Here is an 18,940-nt window from a genome sequence, read left to right on the forward strand (position 1 = left end):
ACATTTGGAACGGCCATACCAAACTAACGAGTAGTTGTTACCTAAAGTACAGCCTTTATTTTAACGGTCCCGTTAAGGACTGGTTACTGTGACGGGTAAGGGTTGTTATGGTACCATTCCATGTACGACATGTCAAAAATAGGTCATATAAAAAGTACATAACCACACTCATGTATTGAAAATACATCGTAACAGGTACTCACACATTCCCTTAATCCATTTCACGTTTATACATTGAATTCCAGGGCCATACCGCTCTTATATTTGACTCATTTGAAGATAAAATGCTGTTCAACTTATATTACTACGGCTAGTATCCTTTTTAACCCCCCAACCCGGTAATATATCTAAATTGTTTTCTTAACGGCAACGATAAAAACTCACGCATCCGGACCATTCCGATTTTATGAAAACATATCAATTCTCACATGTGTGTCTGTCGTCTGCATGAGTCTGCCAAGTCATTACTTATACCTTAATTCGAAATGTTGCTTAACTTCATCAGAAAGATTCGATAAGTTGATGATAATTTATGAAGTTGTTTGATTTCATAATGAGAACAAGACAAAAACACAACACGGATAAGAATGCACTTCGTGAAGTTGATTACTTTTTCCTTATTCCATTACTTATTCGATTCCATCATTAGATATTCGTTTCCCCTTTACTAATAAGCAAACGTATAATTAAACGTCCCCATTACCTATTCGAACATTCTATTCCTAATCCATACCTTCTTACTTGTTTAATTACCCCCATTGCTTATTCGTTTCCTTCATTGCATACTTCTTTTCTCTTTACTATCTAGGACTTCAAATGATTCAAAACTAATTAGTAAACATTCCATTCCTTATGATACCTCATTACTTATTCAATTCTTTCATTACTTATTCGATTCTTTCATTACTTATTCGATTCCATCATTACATATTCGTTTCCCCTTTACTAATTGTCATTTCAAATGGTTCAACTATTATTGATGAACGTTACTATTACGTATTCGAGCATTCCTTTTTAATTATTCAATTTTCCCATTATTTATTCGTTTTCTCTTTACGAATTAACACTTTTAATGGTTCAAAACAAACAATTTTACATTTCTATCATCCTGCCATATCATATTCAACTCCCTTATTACTTATCCGATTCCTTCATTACTTATTTGATTCCTTCATTATTTATTTGTTTCTTCTTAACTAATTAACACTGTGAATGGTTAAACAGATGGTTGAATATAAATCAATAGGTTGTTTTTTAGTAATATTTCAAAAGTTACAAAAAATACTCGCTAAAGCTCGTGTTTATGTAACTTTTGAAAAATAACTATCTCGAGTGAAAGAAATACCATATGCAACAACCACTCGTTGTGTAACCTATATATCTCTCTAACACTTTTATCCATCTTTATTCAATTATCCTCAGACTTGTGATTGCAAAATGCAATTTATCGGCGAAACAAAATAGTGTTTGCTATATAAGCAAAATGTCTTAAAACTTTGAGCAACCCTTAGTTTCAGAACGTTTAAATAGGTTCCGGACTGTTCTATGATGAACTATTTCAACTGTTGCTTTCATGCGATGTTCCGAAAGAAAGACATGAGCTTTTAAAATCGTGTCAAACGTTAGGAAACGGTACCTGTTTATACAATGCAGTCTCGTTACTTGCTGTCGGAAACTCACTGTCTACATATCTAAGGATTCTGTCGGCATGCGAGTTGTATCTAAACGCTAAGGAATCTATACATCACAAGGAGATTGCAGAAACACTTTGGAATCTCGACTTCATGACAAATGACCCCAGGAATGCGTTTCTCAATGCTACTACCGCCTGGTGAGATCAGTGAATGCTCCTTCGAACGTCAAGTAATAGAGGTTGCGCGGAGTATTTGCCAAGACAAGAAAGTGGCCTGGACTTGTATAAATAATGGCACTGTCGTCGGTATCAGGACTACCCATACGATAAGTTTATCCGGTCAAAAATATAGGATTAAGACCTTTATTCAACGGGCTGATATGTCCTGTGGGAAAAGATAAAGATTAAAATAAAACAATCGATATCATGTTGACACGAGATAGTGACTTGGAAAATCGCAAAGGTAAGACTTTTGAACCAAATCGTTTGTCTCATAATTAGAATCCTACCTTCAATGTCTAACGTACCTTAAGAATACACAGGAAGGAAATGGGAATGGGCAAAAAATGGAGTTCCTACTAGAACAGAGTTTGCCTTTAAGAGGTCATACAGACGATGGTGAAAATTTCCTTGAGCTTAAGATCAGAAAATTCTTCGGAGCTTCATCATGGATCTCGGAGAATAAACACCTCTTCCCTTAAGTAGTGAATGAAATAAATAAATTTTACTTATTGTACAAACAGCATTATGTGGCATTCTTGACAAAATAAGGGATGCAAAATGGTTCACAGTTATGGCGGATGAGTGCACGGATATAACCAACAAGGAACAGTTTACCGTTTGCATACATTGGGTAGACAACAGCTATTTAGTTCACGAGGACTTTATTGGTCTAGTGCAAGTTCCAAACATTACAAGTATAATGGTCACTGCAGCTTTGTAAGATGTCTTGATAAGTTGTACCTCTTCAGGTGTGTCGAGGCCAAGCGTATGATGGTGCAGCAAAGATGTCGGGACACATATCTGGTGCTGAGACGGTTATTCAAAAGGAGTTTCCTGTTGGCCTGAGTGTACATTGTTTCTCACATTGCATTAACCTTTGCATTCAGAACAAAAAAAAAAAAAAAAAAAAAGACTGCCTTGCTCAAGCTCAAAACATTTCAGTTCTTGAATGGCCACCCAGCAGTGAAGATGTCACCAATCGAGCATATTTGGTTTGAGCTTAACAGAAGGGTTGGGAAGCACGTCAACGTTCAATATAACATCCCTCATCTCACGCAGGCAATTATTTAGGAGTGAAATAAGTAATAATATCCATCAAAGGGCAATGAACATCTTTATTGGGTCAATGTTAAGAAGAGTAAGGGCAGTGACTGATGCCAGGGGTGGACACACACGCTACTGCTATGGATCAGAAGACCGCGTATGATACCCCTTTTTTAAATGTTACTCACTTAAACACCGCTTGTGATAGGACAACAAAAAATATCAATGATAAAATAATTGAGAAGAATCATACAGAATTATACTGTGTTTTTCTGCTTTGCGTAAATGTACTACTTGTTGGAATGTTAATTATTGGCTTTGTAGAGATAACATACGATTAATTCAGTGCGTGCAATCTTAAGTTTACCAAAAAATCTAACCCCCCCCCCCCCCCCCCTCTCCGACGACTTCCTATGCCACTGGTTGACAGTGTAGTTATAGCAACGTCACCCTCTAAAATATCATTATCATATATGTTGTGTCGTACAACTTCTATCGTATTCTTATTTTCTATGAGGATGTTTTTGTTGTATTTCTAGCAACATGCACTTCAACCAAAATACATGTATACTAATCCAGGGAAAATAATGTGAAACAAAATAGGATAGCGAGATACTATCGAAAATTACCGTAAACATTTACAGAAACTAATCAATATTAATATGCAGGAACCTATATGGAGAAGCAGACAAATAATATTTTGATGACAACTTTCAGACAAAAAACGATATTAACGAGCTCTGTGGTCTGGTGATTTAACTTGAACTATTGCAGTACTCATCATTGTGTTTCTAACCGTATCAATAACTGCGCGTAAACTTCAGCAAGTATGTAGAGGGCACTCTATCACCTTGTCCCTGGTTGTACATGATGTGGGTGGGTGTGGAGTACAGTCGGAAGTGCGTTCCTTATCAGACAGAATGATGTGGGCTGGATCAGTTTATTTCAGGATGGTGCCTTATTCAAATGTTGGTTTGGTTTCGACTAAAATTGGGATCTTAACGTATTAAGTATTCTCCTGGTTATGTCAAAGTAGAGAGGATGTTACTGGTTATGTCCAGGTAGAGAGGATGTTACTGGTTATGTCCAGGTAGAGAGGGTGTTACTGGTTATGTCCAGGTAGAGAGGATGTTACTGGGTATGTCCAGGTAGGGAGGATGTTACTGGCTATGTCCAGGTAGAGATGATGTCACTGGCTATGTCCAGGTATAGAGGATGTTACTGGGTATGTCCAGGTGGAGAGGATGTTACTGGCTATGTCCAGGTATAGAGGATGTTACTTGGTATGTCCAGGTTGAGAGGATGTTACTGGCTATGTCCAGGTAGAGAGGATGTTACTCGCTATGTCCAGGTAGAGAGGGTGTTACTGGTTATGTCCAGGTAGAGATGATGTCACTGGCTATGTCCAGGTATAGAGGATGTTACTGGCTATGTCAAGGTAGAGAGGATTTTACTGGTTATGTCAAGGTATAGAGGATGTTACTGGTTATGTCCAGGTATAGAGGATGTTACTGGGTATGTCCAGGTATAGAGGATGTTACTGGCTATGTCCAGGTATAGAGGATGTTACTGGCTATGTCCAGGTATAGAGGATGTTACTAGCTATGTCCAGGTTGAGAGGATGATTTTACTGGTTATGTCAAGACGGAGAGGAGGTTACCGGCTATATCCAGGCGGACAGGATTTTAGTGGATATATTCAGATGGAGAGGATTGAACTGGTTAGGTTTTTGTGGACAGGATTTTGCTGATGATGTCCAGGTGGAAGTTTAGTTGTTATCGTCAGATAGAGAGGAGTGCACTGGTTAGGTCCTAGTTGAGAGGATTTCACTGGCTACGTCAATGTGGACAGGATTTTACTTGTCACGGCCAGTTATAGAGGGTTTTACTGGTTCTGTCCAGTTGTAGATAATTTTACTCGTTTTGTCTAGGAAGAGAGGAGTTCACTTGCTACGTTAAGGCTTTGAAGGAATTCGGCCTACGTTAGTCAATATAAGTGAAACACTGAACAAGATACAGCTAAATCATATCTTAACAAGAAGGGCAGGAAAATAATTTCCTAGAAGCAGGAGATCCCAATTCAATAGACTTCTCCACTTCATTGGAGTTAGAGATGAGATGTATGAACTCGTTGATGTCAGAACACAGGCACTTTGTCAGAGACAGAATAAAAAACAAACAAACAAACAAACAAACAAAAACAAAAAACAAGAATTCTTTAGCTTACCGGAACTTTGTAATGGTACCTTAAAAAGATAAATTTCTCATGGTAAACTTGTTAGAGTATGGGAACGTATCTATTTAAAAATCAAAAACTTAAGTTTATGGAAATCATACTTCTTGAGACTTAAAAGAGCAGCAGAGACAAGAGTACAGTGAGAAGAGAGTATAAGTGTTTGCTTAGCAACAACTATTTTGAAATGGAAACCACGAGAACACGGACATAACACAAAGTCCTGTTAGTCAGGGCGTAAAATACCAGGTTAAATTGGATGTGAACAGGCGCCAAATATCTAAGAAGAGACAGATATGTACACGGTCATAATGAGCAATATTAAACAAATAGCATGCACACCTAACAGTAACGGAAAAATCATGCAATAACAAAAAGATTTCGAGAATAAGGAACCAACACTGTTGGACCTGGTCCTTACCAATGAGGATAACACGGTGGACAATGTGAATGACCATCCCCGTTTTGGTAAAAGGACCACTGTTTCGATTGAGATATTGTTACCATAGAATATGACGTATGGAAAGGATTAATATACATCTGTATGGAAAGATGTGGCCACCAAACGAAAGATGATATTCAACATCCCACACGAGAACAATTGATATCTGCCACTAGGAATCGCTATGAGACATGCAAACTCTTTTGAAAATCCGCAGCCGTTTTAGATGCAAATCCATTTTTGTTTAAAATCACGAGACGGATTTGCGCATGCTCACAGGTCAGAGTGTACAGAGACGACTAGCTCATTTATGGCTTAATAAAATAAGTAAAGAAACTTGACTAAATTGCACATTTAAAGCGGATTATAGAAAGAAAAATAGGAGCTAACTGATCAAGTCAGTTTGCATGGAAAAAATATCGGCAGTTGAGCCTTCGAACCGTTTTGTTGAGAAATATCAAAACATTAATAACTAATATGAAAAGTGAAAACATTGAAAATAGCCACAGCAAAATACACACATGTAATCAAGCTGCGGTTCAGGCAGTCGTATCCAAATAGAGAAAGTGGAATTGGAACATACAATGCAAATCATGCAACAATTATAGAATTTACAATCAGAGGAATAAGAAGGAGTGTAATAACTACAGACCCATAAGTCTGATTTCTGATATAGGTAAGATGCCCAAAGGGATTGCACGAAATAGACTCATTGATCATATGGTTAGTTATTAGAGGTCATGGAAGACTGGACAGATGCATTGGACAACGAAAACTAAGTTGATCAGTGTATCTTGACCTTAGGAAATCGTTCGACATGGTTACTCATCACATAATATCAGTGAAAGTAAAAGTATATAGTATCTCGAGAAACATAGGAAGTGGATCAATGACTTTCTGTGTGGGATGGAACAACAGCAGGTTGTTATTAAAGGAAACTATCTGGAACAGGACAATCGTGATCAACCAGGGAAGCGTGGTGGGTCTAGTACTAATTCTGATTTATGTCAATGGTCTTCTTGAAATAGTGACATTCATGGCTATATAATTAGCTGATAATGATAAGATCTACAATGAAATCACATCCGGACAGAATAAAGAATCATTACATGTCGATCTTGATATCAAGTTATTAACTGGACAAAAATCTGAAATGTGAAACCAAAAAGGAAAATTGAAAATGCATTCGTAGGGAGAACGAAACATCAGCATCTATGATGAAAAATGATATACACTTTCTAAACTTAGAAGGACCCTAATGTCAGATTTGACTGCAGCCTGAAGTTTGAAAAACAAATCAATACTCCAAAGCAGAACAAAAACAAAAACAAAAACAAAAAATAAATAGGATGGTCGGATGAATCTTTTAAACCTTGATGTATTTGGATGAGAAAAATATGTTCAAGCTTTACAAATCGTCGATAAGACCACTTCTGTATAGTTTCTCGAGTAAAAACAGGAGAAATGCCTAGGGTTGTGCCATTATTTTTCCTCCATACTTAAGAAATCTTATGTAAGTAGCAGCTACGAAACGCAGAATATCCTTGAAAATTTGGGCAAAATGTTCACAACAATCGAGGACACATTAGCCAACTCTTAAAGAAGAAACACAGACCAGACTACGAGAAGATGCTTTCCGAACAGAGTGGTAGTCAACTTGAATTCGCTGCCATCGTTCATAGTTATCTTCCCGACATTAAAATCTTCAAATCTGCCGTAATCGAGATTCGAGATACCACCGAGGGAAGTTCAATCCTGGGTGCTACAGAATTATAAGTGACCGGAAGTCAGTACAAGTAAATTTAGTAGACACATCAATAGAAGTCGAAAACTAATTCATGACATCACGGTGAGGTACGTTGAGTATATGTTAATACATCACTACGCACTATTTTCATGTCAACAAATAAGTGCATTCAAACTAACTTTTTTAACTTCTAGAAATAACTAACGCGAGTGAGGTAATTAACATATCAAACCACTACTCGTTGTGTGACCTCTATACGTCCATATGTACATTATCGGAAATAAACATAAGTCTGCATATCGCCGTTTCACAACATAAGATATATCTGGAGATGTAAACAAACATATATACCGGGGTTTATACACAAATGTATATAGTAAATTGCGGTTTACTTCAGTTGAGAGTCAGCCTCTACTTCTTTCCAATGACGTGATATACCATGTCAATGAAATCACAGAACCCATGACACGTACCAATGACGTGATATACCAAGTCAATGAAATCACAGAATCCATGACACGTACCAATGACGTGATATACCAAGTCAATGAAATCACAGTACCCATGACACGTACAAATGACGTGATATACCAAGTCAATAAAACCACAGTACCCATGACACGTACCAATGACGTGATATACCAAGTCAATAAAATCACAGAACTCATGACACGTACAAATGACGTGACATACCAAGTCAATGAAATCACAGAACCCATGCCACGTACCAATGACGTGATATACCAAGTCAATAAAATCACAGAACCCATGCCACGTACCAATGACATGATATACCAAGTCAATAAAATCACAGTACCCACGACACGTACCAATGGCGTGATATACCAAGTCAATGAAATCACAGTATCCATGACACGTACCAATGACGTGATATACCAAGTCAATGAAATCACAGTACTCATGACACGTATCAATGACGTGATATACCAAGTCAATAAAATCACAGTACCCATGACACGTACCAATGACGTGATATACCAAGTCAATGAAATCACAGAACCCATGACACGTACCAATGACGTGATATACCAAGTCAATAAAACCACAGTACCCATGACACGTACCAATGACGTGATATACCAAGTCAATAAAATTACAGTACACATGACACGTACCAATGACGTGATATACCAAGTCAATGAAATCACAGAACCCATGCCACGTACCAATGACGTGATATACCAAGTCAATAAAATCATAGTATCCAGTAGACCTGGCCTGCACCTGAAAATCCATAGTCATATGTTCAGATTTTGAATAGGGCGTCCACCCCTGTGATACAGACTAGCAGCTCGGAATCCAAAACGTGGCAAAACAAATTTAAATCGCATCTTTGGTTCCTTGTGTGACGCTTAACACTTGCAGGGATTAACAAGATGCTGGCACATTTTGACGATAGTATAATAGTCCACGAAATATGTCATACCAATGTGTCTGTCACATGACTTTTGGGTGTCACTAATACAACGTGATATATTTTATACAAATGTGTCTGTGACATGACATTTCAGTGTTACTAATACAACGTGATATATTTCATACCAATGTGTCTGTGACATGACATTTCCGTGGAATGGAATTTTAAAGTGGTACAGATGGTGAACCCTTATTCATGAAAGAACATTTTTGATACAAAATCAGGATATACTTTGATGGTGTGATGCAGAAAGGTTTGTCGTTTCGTCATTAAAGTTGGAGACAATTTATGTAGAAGTGTCACAGCTATCCCCGCGTATTCATATGAATGATTGCGCTGACGCTCCCTGTGGTCATTCTGCGATCGTAATTTCGTCCAAATGACCAGCCACTCGCCACGGGAGATTCGCCGTGTTAATACAGCCAAGTCTATCGGAAATAAATCGCCAAATTGAAAACAAGTAACACAGACTGTTCACCATGGTAACGGAGTGATGACCGTTTTGTCACCGACGACCTAGCGAATGACCAGTATGTAGGAGATTAATCATTCTAAGCTATAACAAATTGGCCGTTACGTATTGGTCAGTCAGTTATTGAACCATCCAGCCATTTCAAGTTCCGCCAGTAACTAGGGTTAATTCAAATACAGGATATACTCGTTGAGCGAACTGGTCACCATAAGTCCAGGATATCTCTTTCATGATACATCATGTACCCCATGGACATGTCCACAAGGTCATCCAAATAAGGGAATCTGGTTTCATTGAGATCACGTAATTGCTCTCCCTGCTCACACGTACGTTCATAATAAGAAGCATTGGTTGTTTGTCAGATTCTCTTATTTTCTCTCTTCCATATATTTAGCTCTTGACACGTATTTAGTATAAACAACATTGGGCATTGCTTTAGTCTAGATACTTTACAAATAAAGCACGCGATGAAGAAGGAACCATCAATGACATTGGAAATATTCATTGGTCGATTTCTCAGAACCTGCATCCTAATCACAAACTCATTTTCACAAAAGAATGCACGGCAGTCTTTTCATCATAGTGTTTTCCGACTAGTCACAAAATTCAGCATGCAAAAACTAGCAACCAAGGGAAACATAATATGAATTTTTTTATGAGCTTTCGGAGAAATAGCGGTAACACATTTCAACTGTCATAATTTAAAACGGCTGTCTGTCAGCCATTTTCCCCGATAAGTCTCAATGCTCAACATGCGAATCTAGGGACTAAGAAAAACCTACTTTTGACATTTTTTATTTCAAACGACAGAACACAGACAAAGGATAATTTGTACAGTCCACCATCTGATGATTGTGTGCTGAAAATCAATAGACAGATGGACAGATACGACAACAACCCAAATAATGTGTCACTGTACAAAAGAAAATTATCTAAGTTGAGTTTATTGTTTATAAATATAGAGATGCTTTTCATTATTGGTTACAAAATATAAAACGGCATTGTTAACAGCAGATGTGGCCCAGTTATCTATACTATTTTTTTCTTCTTCAGGCATCCGTCTGCAAGTAGTCATCTACAATTTACATATATTCCCTCCGGCAATTTACATAACCTCTCGACACGGGGAAACCCGTCCTTGAATATCGCCAATGATTATTACAAATTAGCCAAGTGGCTGACAAATTCAGAATCTTACTGAATGTCCATTTTCGCCCTTAGCGAGTCGTGAATGGCATGTTAATGAGGGTGGAGATCTTCTGTTTGCTACAAAATACCTTCAATTAGGAAAACCACATAATGCAAGTGACAGCCTACTGCTAGTTCCCATGTAGGCACTGCGCATGCGTAAGTCAAATCTCGTGCCCTCACCTGATCTCACAGTCACGTGAAATTATCATCGTTTAAACAAATAAAGGTACATTTTAAGGCATTCCTTTGAGCGTAAACACCTATAGGAAAAGTTATGAGTTGTGTCACATTGGTCAGAACAAACCAAAGTCTATATACCTTAGATGATTCAGTTTGTTCCTTGTTGCTCAGAGCCTACATTGAATTGAATTGTTTTACCTTTCAAATCTTCAGTTATAGATACTAGATTCAAACATACCAAATGTGTATTTTATAATGAATTTAGATATAATGTAATCACCATTATGTCTAATGAAAGCCGAATTCTTCCTGCTTTTAGTTAGAAAACAATTCGGTAAAATATGGTACAAGCCACCAAACTAAATCAGGGGTCAACGATTTCTTAGCGGTTAATCACTCATATCTACCAACACAAATTGTTATTCAGTAATTAAATCAAAGGATTCCTCTTTTCTGTTTAGATGTAGATTGAGGTTAACATTGGCAGTCCTTGCTTCCTTTGTAAGGTAAATCACTTCCCTCAGATCATACGTTTTCTGTTATAACTCTGACTAAAATACAACGTACTTGGAATTTACTTACGCACTTGGATATAACACTAGCATTCTGAAGACTGCATGCTTATATTTACGTTCTGAGTGTTGATGCTTTATATGAACCTACCAAGTAGAAATAAAAATCATTTGGCAATGAAAACACTATGAATACAGTATGAAAACATCGTTTCACGTACTAATTTTTCACATGACATCAGTTAAAATATCAGTTCGCATGGAAAAGGCCCCGGATTAAATCCCGTTAATTGTGTATTCTTTGTCATCCTTCCCCATCTAATGATTCTAATTTATAAGAATTATTATATTTTTGTTTAGTTTTTCGATGTCTTAAAAACAACAACAACAACAACAACAACAACAAAAAACCCCAAAAAACGAGCGGAATTTCGGGAGCGGATTCGTAACCCTATTTCGATAAAACGATTAAAGTAATGCTGACTCATTTTATACATCGTAGAACCAAAACATTTTCAATTGTTATATTTTTAATTTACAATCTGATCGATTACCTTCCTGTATCGAGAAAACGGCCGCTTACATCTAGGGAAACAGTACCTATTCGTGTTTTACGATATCCACAAACGTCTAGGGAACTATACATTTCCCTGTTGATAGGACATCTATTAACAGCTATGGAAACAATATCTTCCTCTGTTGATAGTAGTCCACTAACATCTAGGAAATCATACTTTTCTGAGTTGATAGTAGTCCACCAACATCTAGGAAATCATACTTTTCTGTGTTGATAGTAGTCCACTAACTTCTAAGAAATCATACTTTTCTGTGTTGATAGTAGTCCACTTACTTCTAGGAAATCATACTTTTCTGTGTTGATAGTAGTCCACTAACATCTAGGAAATCATACTTTTCTGTGTTGATAGTAGTCCACTAACATCTAGGAAATCATACTTTTCTGTGTTGATAGTAGTCCACTAACATCTAGGAAATCATACTTTTCTGTGTTGATATTAATCCACTAACATCTAGGAAATCTTAATTTCTGTGTTGATAGTAATCCACTAACATCTAGGAAATCATACTTTTCTGTGTTGATAGTAGTCCACTAACATCTAAGAATCATACTTTTCTGTGTTGATAGTAGTCCACTAACATCTAGGAAATAATACTTTTCTGTGTTGATAGTAGTCCACTAACATCTAGGAAATAATACTTTTCTGTATTGATAGTAGTCCACTAACATCTAGGAAATAATACTTTTCTGTGTTGATAGTAATCCACTAACATCTAGGAAATCATAATTTCTGTGTTGATGATAGTCCACCAACATCTAGGAAATCATACTTTTCTGTGTTGATAATACATTCACGGATATCTACGGACAACACACCTTCTTCTGTACATAGTAAACTTAACCTGTCTGTATTAATAGGTTGTCATCTAACAGGAAACCGTAGCTTCATGTAATCAGTAGAATACAACTATTACTGAGGTTAACTATATATCTGGTGTTGAACGTTCAATGACACCGAGGGAAACTATACTATAGGAATAACCCAATTAACAATGACGTTTACAGTCACGGCATCGATGGCTAGCTGGATCTGGTATTGTGTCCCACGATTTATTCCTTACATATCTTCAAGTGATACTATTTGCAACATAATCATGATAACAAACTTTGAACCTTATTTGGTGTAAACTTTAGTATCAAACCTTTAATCAAAAAGCCAATTTATCGTACATGTCAGTGAGTGTACCTCGCGCTCCGGGAGATACAACGATTGATAATGCTTTCTCTGACGTTGACAGATTTTGTCTGTGATGTGTCGCGGTGATGCGCTCACTATTACATTCGGGATCTCTCTTATTACACTCGGGATCTCTCTACCATTCGGGAAGAGCTGCCAGCATACCTCCTTTGCAATCTTTGCAAATGTTCATTCTTTAATAAACACCTCATATGTTCAAGACTGTGTTCACAAAAATATGTTGTATCCAGTCCATTTGCTTTATGTAATTTTGTGATGCAGATTTCATTTTTTCCCATAAAGAAGATGTACATCGTTTTATTCTGTATCATATAATCCTTGATGCACATTTCATGCTGTTTGCTGTTTGTCATGTTATTCTGTAACGTGTAATTCCTTGGTATACATTTCGTTATGCTTTGTTCGTGCTTCATGTTAAATCTTTGCAAAAATAGAAATTCTGATTTTGATACATCTGTTTCAGGTAGATCAATACAATTCCTTCCTGAAGCGTATATACATACACATGTATCTGTTTGTATTAATATTCCGATAATGCATCATTCAAACAATCGTCTCGAATAGGTTTGGTGTATTTCTAAAACAATTGCTCATTTCTGACACCCCGACACAGAAGATAGATGGCTGGATTCTGGAGAGAAAATCAGTTTTTCCTATTTTCCGAGTTTTATTGTCGATGATGTTATTGCAATATCCTCCAGAGAAAGCATTTGTCATGAGATATTTTGAGAGAGACAATTTGACTTGTCAGACTGCACATCATTAGCAGTGTCAAGCACTTTTGAGACAATATAAAGCTTTCCCATTTTTGCAAACTGCATTATTAGTCAATTTTGTAAAGGCCGAGACGAATACTTGAGTGAAATCGAATCAGAATACATTTTGATTCTTTTCATATTTCTTCTATCTCTCTATTTTTTTCAAAAAAAAAAATAAAAAAAATGCAAAACTACAAAACGTACCTAATGAGCAGGGAGGTGATGGCAAACGTCAGCCGAGGTCTTAACAGCATTTGCTGCATTACATGTTTCGTATTTCATATCGACAGCTTGTGATGTTTACTTGCACATAAACTGAGTGATATTGTGTACGTGATACATGACTGTGACCGTGGCGAGGGTGTGTGTTTTGCGAGGCTCGTGTTCATATTTGTCTCCTTGTGATGATGTGGAACTGAGGACTTTATATTGCTCCACGGCCACGGACAGCAAACAGGACACCCCGAAGGACACCCAGCAGGACACCCAGCAGGACACCTAACATGACACCTAACATGACACCTAACATGACACCCAGCAGGACACCTAACATGACACCCAGCAGGACACCTAACATGAGACCTAACATGACACCTAACATGGCACCTAACATGACAACCAGCAGGACACCAAACATGACACCTAACATGAGACCTAACACGACACCTAACATGACACCTAACATGACACCTAACATGACACCTAACATGACACCTAACATGACACCCAGCAGGACACCTAACATGACACCTAACATGACACCTAGCAGGACACCTAACATGACACCTAACACGACACCTAACATGACACCTAACATGACACCTAACACGACACCTAACATGACACCGAACATGACACCCAGCAGGACACCAATCATGACACCTAACATGACAACCAGCAGGACACCTAACATGACACCTAACATGACACCCAGCAGGACACCTAACATGACACCCAGCAGGACACCCAGCACGACACTACAACAGAACGCCCAGCTGGACACCCTGTCCGGTAACAACATAATGACAATTGGCGAAACAGTTCCCCACTCAAAGGATGCTAAACCTAACTCTGAACGGACTAACCAATCCTAATTATCGGACCTTTGTTCTGATGTTGCAACTTGACAAAATATTCATTTATTTAACAGACATGAGAAACGTAGAGACCTTTTTGGATGCACCGTTGGATTACGAATTTAAATTTATTGTTATGCGGAAAAGTAGTGAGATATGTACTAATCTCATTAGCTAATCGCTTTGTACCGTGAAGTCGGTCTATATCGACCAGGAAAGACATACAACCAATGTACAGCGATTGATTTTAACTCTCTGACTTAAAATTCACTAGCTTCTGTTTTATCTCATTAAACGCTAGATTTATAGGCTGATACGACCGCGGTTCAATAACACTGAAGGTGACTTCTATTTCCATACTTAACTTTGTGAGACTAGAAAACCACCAATCATTTACATTACACAAGTCGGCTATAACAGATCGGCTGTCAAACATTGAGAAGTTTGCGATGATAGGATTATTCTTAATCGCTGTAATAAATCAGTTTTATTGAAAAGTGTTCCAAGAACATGGAAATGTTTGTTTTACATGTATTATTGATTTAAATTATCAAGTATCTTGTTCACGGTTACTCGAATATTTTCGAAGCTTGTTGGACCTAACTTCATTAGGTGATTAATGCGTTAAATTACATTGAAGTTATGATGCTATATGTCCTTTAATCAAAAGCTGAAACATTATGTTAAGTGCCTGGTTCCTGTTAGATCTGATTTGGACTACGCGTATATTCTTATCAAGATTTCATAGAATACTACTGCTAATCCACAAGTTTCATCATATTGTTGCACATTCCAAAAAGACATTCTTGTTGTAGTTGATAATGTAATAATGGAATAGAGATGAACACCGGAAATTGAAGTAACTGATGATAACGGTTCATAAGTCCTGGTCCGTTTGTTCAAGCAAGCAATTCTCCGCACGTGTGGAAATTGCCATAATCATATATGTACAAGGCCACACAGACAAAGTGGAATTGAACTATCTTCACAGCCAAATGGGCGTGGCATTGTTCAGCGTAATGCCCAAATGAGCGGTTACCAATATGCCAGGTCAGATGAGAAATCCGATTTTAATCTCATAACCCTATTGGTAAATCGGATAAAGCGAACGTTGATGGTTTCATTATTGTCAAAGGACAATGATCTTGTTAAACGGGTTTGGTTCCTAGTTATAGCATACTATAAACTAGTGGATCATACGAAGATAATGTCCAGGGCTTAAACACCACCTTTCGCCAACTATTAAGGTGGAAGCATGGTAATAATCTGTGTGACAAGGTGTTCGTTGTAAGTTATCATCTACACAGAAAACAAGAGCATTGGTAGCAATGGCAATTAATAAAAAGAACATTTTAGTTTACTGTAATATAAACGAATGAATCCACTCACTTTGGATAAAAATAACTTATATTTTAATTAGTCAAGATGTGCACTAATCAGAAATACAGATGTGCAAAGCAGATATACTCCCTCACAATATATCGTCTTTAAAATTCATTTCAGAGTGATTTCTTTATCTATTTATGTATTTACCCCTTGATAAATCTAGTCTGTTGTTCTTATCTGTACATTGTTTTGTTCTGTATTCCTTGACACCCGACTTGGTATGATCCTGATTGTAGCGAGGACTTTAATCCCAGTAGCTAAAAGGGTGCATCATTAAGCTGATCTTACCAAAAGTGTAACTGGTATGTTTCAATACATCTGTAAATAGTCTTCTTGTTATATTATAAGATGACAACATTAATGCTCCGACTGGGTTTGATCCGCGAGTTCCGTTTTGCTTTAGTGTATACTATACAAGCCGTCACTAGAAAGAGGGTACTAGGAAACATAATACTATCAATGCTCCTTGTCATTGCATTAATGTATGTTCTTCTCTGATAATCATTAAACAATCATCTATAACCTGATAAGTATGAAAGTCTACATATTCTTTAACAATAAACAGAAATCCAAAAGCAATCTTTTTATGCCAGACATATTAAGTAAGATTCATCTTGACGATAAAAGTAATTATCAAAAGGAACTGTCTGAACGATATCTTGTACATCCATTGCGATATAACTGAGATTGTCGTTGAATGGTGGGAAAACGTTCATGTAGTTGGGCGAATCAGGAAGAAAGACCTTGACTTTGTTGAACAAACATTTATCAAAATATGACTAATCAATTTCTTCCCAGGTTGTGATCCACAGAACGCTGCTATTTCATTAGTTTTTGGGGAAATTGAAAACAGCAGTATGAAACCAAATGCATTTAAAGACCGGATTTCCTTTCGTATTGTGTCCCAGCGGCTTCATTTACGTATCCATGTGTCACAAGTTAAAATGAAGATAGTGAAAAAGATAAAAGCTATCCATTAAAATAAATTAGATAAATGAAATCGTGGTGGTAAGAGGAAAGCTGGATTATTTATGTCATCCCGGCTGTATAGAACACAATGTGTGGTGTTAAGATATTGGTGGCATAGCTATCTTTAAAGGTACTATCTGCTGTGGCGGTTGTATTACGATGTAGTTTTATCAGAGGCATGGGAAATTCTCAGACTCAAGGCATGACGACGGATGTATAGGTTTGTTGTATGATAGTCATAATCGATTCCGAAGTATACATTACAACACCCCGCAGTTGTTCATTATAACTACATTACTACGAGAGAGAGAGAGAGAGAGAGAGAGAGAGAGAGAGAGAGAGAGAGAGAGAGAGAGAGAGAGAGAGAGAGAGAGAGAGGATTGTTTATCGATAGCTTCATGACAGCATTCAGCTTTTAACTTTTAATCTTTCTCTCAGTAGGTTTGGGTTTGAGTGGCGCAATATTCCAAAGACAACAAATGAGCTCACGAAATATGAAATATGATGACATTTTATTGAAAACAGTTAACTTACCTTGTACGTATATTATTGCATGGCTTTCGAGTAAAAAGTCCCGCGTGTCGATAAATCATGCAATAACTGACCTACTGCATGCTTCCCACATTGAACTTACCTGTGTAAGTAATTAGTACTCACCCTTAGGTGGCTTAATTCGTATTGGGTACTATCCATAACAATCCAAGTGGACACTGGTATTTTCATTATGCATCCTAAGGAACATAAAGATATTTTATATGGAGTGAATGTCTGGTTTTAGTTGTATTTATAACTTGAAATATATCATGAAAATCTTGGATTACTATCCAGATACGATGCCATGAAAGAAAAGCAAGAAAGCTGTTAAATAGTGGCTACATAGCGAGTGGCTGTTGTATATGGTGTTTCTTTCTCTCTAGCACGTGTGTTTTAGCGAGTGTTTTTTTTTAACTTTTGAAAAATAGCTAAAGAGAGTGAAAGAAATATCACATGCAACAAACACGAGTTTGTGTGACATGTACACGATAGAAAAGCTATTCTGAGAATGAAGTGACATGTTTTGTGTCAACGTGTGTTCTTTTCCCAACATCAGGTGTGGTGTTAGGATATGACCTAATTTTGAATGCCGCTAATGATATGCAAAAGTGACAAATTCGGAAATGTAAGGAAATATTTCAATTTATTACAAATCATAAAAAATAAGCATGTTTATTATATCAAAGCAATAAATTGATAAGAATCTATATATTGTTTCAAGAATATAACAAAACAACTGCGAACTACGTCTTATGCGTTTCATTTCCATGACATCGCGAAGCGGTCTTCAAGTGTCAGCCAATCAAATTGCATTGAACCACGTGATTAAGAAAAAGGTCCCGATCAGAGGTTACCGTGTCAACTGATCAAAACGCATTTACAGTTTACTTCACGTGTGGTACAAACTGAATGTTATTCAACAGTTATAATGATTATTGAATGCCTTGGGATTGAATATCACCAATCGATTGTGGTAGAAATACGTTTTATATAAAGGAATTATCAATCCCTAATGGAATTTTCATCTGTATTATTTTGATCCTTTCCACTTAATTTACCATTTTTTTATTATCCCCCCTTTCCAACGGCATTTGATATCACAGTCGACTGCACACTATCACCCCTTTCATGGCCAGGTAACTAAGGTAAGGGAATTGTCTGTGCAGTGGAGTTTTGTTAAAAGCGATTTTGTGCCCACACTTTTTCATTGTGAAAGGTGGTAGGTATGCAGTAAGCAGAGCTGACTTAGATTTTTAGGTAGAGTAGTTTCACGAATCCGCATCGATCAAGCCTTCGCAACGTTCCTGACATGCATCTGCAAGAGGTGGG

General features: G+C 37.2%; 1 protein-coding gene across 1 annotated transcript; it reads left to right on the forward strand.

Moving 5' to 3' along the window:
• Window positions 1–14,149: 14,149 nt before the first annotated feature.
• On the forward strand, window positions 14,150–14,740 carry LOC117334849 (circumsporozoite protein-like). The gene has a single exon (XM_033894674.1). It carries the CDS (start codon window positions 14,150–14,152, stop codon window positions 14,738–14,740), a length of 591 nt encoding a protein of 196 aa, XP_033750565.1.
• The last annotated feature ends 4,200 nt before the right edge of the window (window positions 14,741–18,940 follow it).

Source organism: Pecten maximus, chromosome 9, assembly GCF_902652985.1.
Source record: "Pecten maximus chromosome 9, xPecMax1.1, whole genome shotgun sequence".
Taxonomy (NCBI): Eukaryota; Metazoa; Mollusca; class Bivalvia; order Pectinida; family Pectinidae; genus Pecten; species Pecten maximus.